The sequence below is a fragment of the Zea mays genome, chromosome 3, assembly GCF_902167145.1.
Source record: "Zea mays cultivar B73 chromosome 3, Zm-B73-REFERENCE-NAM-5.0, whole genome shotgun sequence".
NCBI classification, from domain to species: domain Eukaryota; kingdom Viridiplantae; phylum Streptophyta; class Magnoliopsida; order Poales; family Poaceae; genus Zea; species Zea mays.
Genome location: NC_050098.1, coordinates 359,845 through 363,347, shown reverse-complemented (window position 1 = coordinate 363,347; position 3,503 = coordinate 359,845). Strand labels below are relative to the sequence as shown.

Sequence of the window (3,503 nt, the reverse complement as noted above, 5' to 3'; positions counted from 1 at the left end):
TGATTAGAGACACATTGATCAGAGATACTTTGTTTACAGATGATGATGATGAGGAGGATAATGTTGGTTTCTATTATTATGATTATGGTTTCTAGTATTCTTTCCGTTTGGAAAGAGTACTTTTGGGTTAACAACTTGGATTAATGTTAAAACCCGGCTCTCTACTAGTAATAATTACCCGATCAACTAAAAGCAACTGCTTGACATTAACTCCACATAAAGCTAGTCCACTACAGCCAAATGGGACATTTGCTGAGTACGTTGATGTGTACTCGCCCTTGCTTTCACAAAACACCAGGTTGCCTTTGGTGCAATCTATGCTCAGGTAAAGAAAGAGAAGAAGGCGTCGAGGTGGATCTCCAGGAGTTCCAGGACATCGATGAGTTCGAGGATTAGGCTAGCGACCTCCCCCAGTCAGCTGCCTGTGGTGGGTTTGTTTACGTTGGCTACGTTTCGATTCTGTGTACTTTGATTTATATTATGTAAATGACTCTAGTCTTAATATTAATTATTCTTTATTGTTATTCGAAGCATTGTGCTATGATGAGTCATTTATGTAATCGCTATGTACGTGAATTTCTGATCCTGGCACATACATGGTTCGCATTCAGTTTACCTTCAAAACCGGGTGTGACAGTACTACTAATTAATATGACCCTCTTCTGTATTAGGAGCTTCAGACTATTGGAGAAAGTAGACAAGTGGTTTAAAGTAAAATTGGATCTCAAATATGAAGTGATTTAATTTGCTATTGTTGAAAATAGTTGTTCAAAGATATGATTGGATATATCCTTTAGCTTTTTGTGGTACTTGATATTTTTTCCTTATGATTCAGTCTATGGTGTTGTACTGAAAGCAGAGTTACGTGATGGAAATAAAATTGTAGTGCTTCTACCACAGATGTCCTAGGCAAGCCTGCTCCCAGTAGATACAAGTATTACTTCAATATTGGTAGCTTTGATTCATTTGAAGATAAGTTAGAAGAAGCCTAGGAAGCTTTGGGAATAGATTCACATGATTTTGTCCCAGTAACTTGTGTTACTGGAGTAAATTGGTTCCAAAAAGTTATGAGGTTTGCCCCAACACCATTTCTTGTTGGTCTGATATATTTGATGGGAAATAGGATGTAGAGTGATTTCAGTATTGGAGGTGGTCCTAGCAAAGGAAGCTGAGGTATTTTCAGCATTGGAAAAGCTACAGTGACGAAGATGGACAAAAACTCCAAAAATAAGGTATGTTATTTCTTCTCTTACAACACTCGTTTTACTATTTTTACATCACTCGTTTTACCGTTTAACTCGGTGAAACTCTTGGATATCTATGTTTATCCGCTAAAAGTATATTGTGCATATAATTATTTGTTATTGCATCACAAACTAGACAACAGTTGTAATTTTTGATCTGAATGGAGTTAAAGATGATGTCAGTTGTTACGCGTTGCCAGAAACAAGCTGACATCTATGAGAGAACTTTTAAAAGCTGACCTTTGTATGCTTCTGGGAGCAATATGATTGATTGGTTTAGTTGATTCCTGGAATGTAACTACCTACAGGATAAGCAGTTGAAGTCTCATCCTCCAAAGAACGCTGAATCGGAAATCTTGCGTGAGCATATCAAGAAAGAGAGGGAGGCAGCAAAGGCTGGAAAACGACCATACTATCTGAAGAAATGTGAGTTCCTCAATCCCAATACCTCCTTCCTCTCCTCACTATCTGTCTATCTTCTAATCAAATGGTTACTATCTGTTCCTCAACCTGATGGTGATCAGCGAGATCACGCGTGCCTTTCTGTGTTTGTGCAGCTGGTGATCAGCGAGATCGACTCGTCAGTCGCTACCTCGCTGCAGGCCATGAAGCTACTCGCTCTGTACCTCACTGGAGACAAGGTTAGTGCGCTGGACTGAACTATGTCACCTCTGATCTGGCTTTAATCGCGCTCTGCTAGTCTGGATCTGGGTCGTTGGTATGGGAGTCGTGGTAGGAGGGTTAGATCTGTTACTGCTTAACTAAGTATTATGGTCTGGGTTAGATCCTGTGCATCCTGTGCATTGCTAGATGTTATGGAGTGACATGTTGATGGTCGGTTGCTACTACCATTTTAATTGAAAGCTTGAGCTCGTTTGCACCATGGATACTATGGTCTTGTGTTTTTTGTTTTGAATAGGTCTCCATAAAACTAACAATCATTCGAGGGCATAGGGTTGATGATGTGATTACTACAATATAGCATTGGAAGTACACAACTATTTAAACCTCCTCATGATCAGCCTAGCAGGTTTGTTGGACATGTATTGGATAAATCACTGTCACAAACTTGTGTATGCCTATGGCCTATGCATATGACCTCTCTTTCAATGATATGTGCTTGTGCTGTTTATAAGTTTATATAGCATGAAATCCACTTATATGAATCCCAGGGTGACACTATCTGGTTGGGTGGGTGGAGATCTAACTTCACAAAGTTATAAATTTTATACATGTTTGTTCATATAGTAAATGTTCATAATTACTTATTTAGCATGCAGTATATATAACAGTTTCTAAAGGTGATAAAATGCTACCAAAAAGAAGCATCTAGAAGTATTGCTGTTTGCGAAACACATATTGCTCGTATTTGTATATGAACTAAATCATAGATTTGACCATATGATGTTCCTTGAGTGAGTTAGTATCATTGACTAATTACTTTGACCACACTAGAAGTAAAGACTTATGGTAAACTTACATCTGGTGATTACTGATTTGAGGCACCAGCGGACCAGATTATATGTGATTGTTTATCTTTCATATAATTTGATTATAGTAATGAGACAGTAGTTCATGAGGCTGACATACCTAATTTCTACGCATGTATGTGTGTGTGTGTGTTTGAACTTTAAAGGCATTTATGATGTTTAATCTTTTAGTATTTTTCATTTCCATCGAGATATTCTGAAATGTATTTTACATTATTTTTTGTCCAATCTTGAAGGATGGTGCTATCTCTAGTCTCAAGGAATGGTTGAGTGATTCAGCAATTGGAAGCAATCCTGTTCTGCGATTGATTGCCGGAATTATATTTATGCATGAGTAGGACTACAATGAGGCTCTCAAGCACACACACTCTAGAGGAACTCTAGATCTGTATGTTTACCTTTTCCCTCGATCTTTGGGTCGTGTATAATTTCAGTATTGAACCATATGTCCATATGGATGAAATTGGACAACTGCAAATGTTCTATGGATTTTAATTGCCATACAACAAATGTACATGTTTATTTCTTATGTGGTATAACAACTGAAAATCTTACTGCTGAAAAAGTAACTTCAAATACACAATGCTTTGGAGTTGGGCTATATATAAATGCTCATTTTTTTGTAGGACCAATGGTAGATACATGCTCATTTTTTTGTATGTTTAAGTACTAATACATGTCATTGTGTTGTTGAAACTTTAACGCTCTATTAGAATATGTTTTTCTTGATAGTTGGTTTCTATACTTGGTATATAATATAATGTGCTCT

At 37.3% G+C, this 3,503-nt stretch overlaps 1 protein-coding gene across 1 annotated transcript; it reads left to right on the top strand.

Moving 5' to 3' along the window:
- The first annotated feature begins 298 nt into the window (after window positions 1-298).
- Window positions 299-3,235, top strand: LOC103649512 (rRNA biogenesis protein RRP36). Its single transcript, XM_008675237.3, has 4 exons — window positions 299-1,232; window positions 1,553-1,670; window positions 1,802-1,885; window positions 2,971-3,235. The coding sequence occupies exons 1-4, from the start codon at window positions 1,209-1,211 to the stop codon at window positions 2,985-2,987; spliced, it is 243 nt and encodes an 80-aa protein (XP_008673459.1). The 5' UTR covers window positions 299-1,208; the 3' UTR covers window positions 2,988-3,235.
- The last annotated feature ends 268 nt before the right edge of the window (window positions 3,236-3,503 follow it).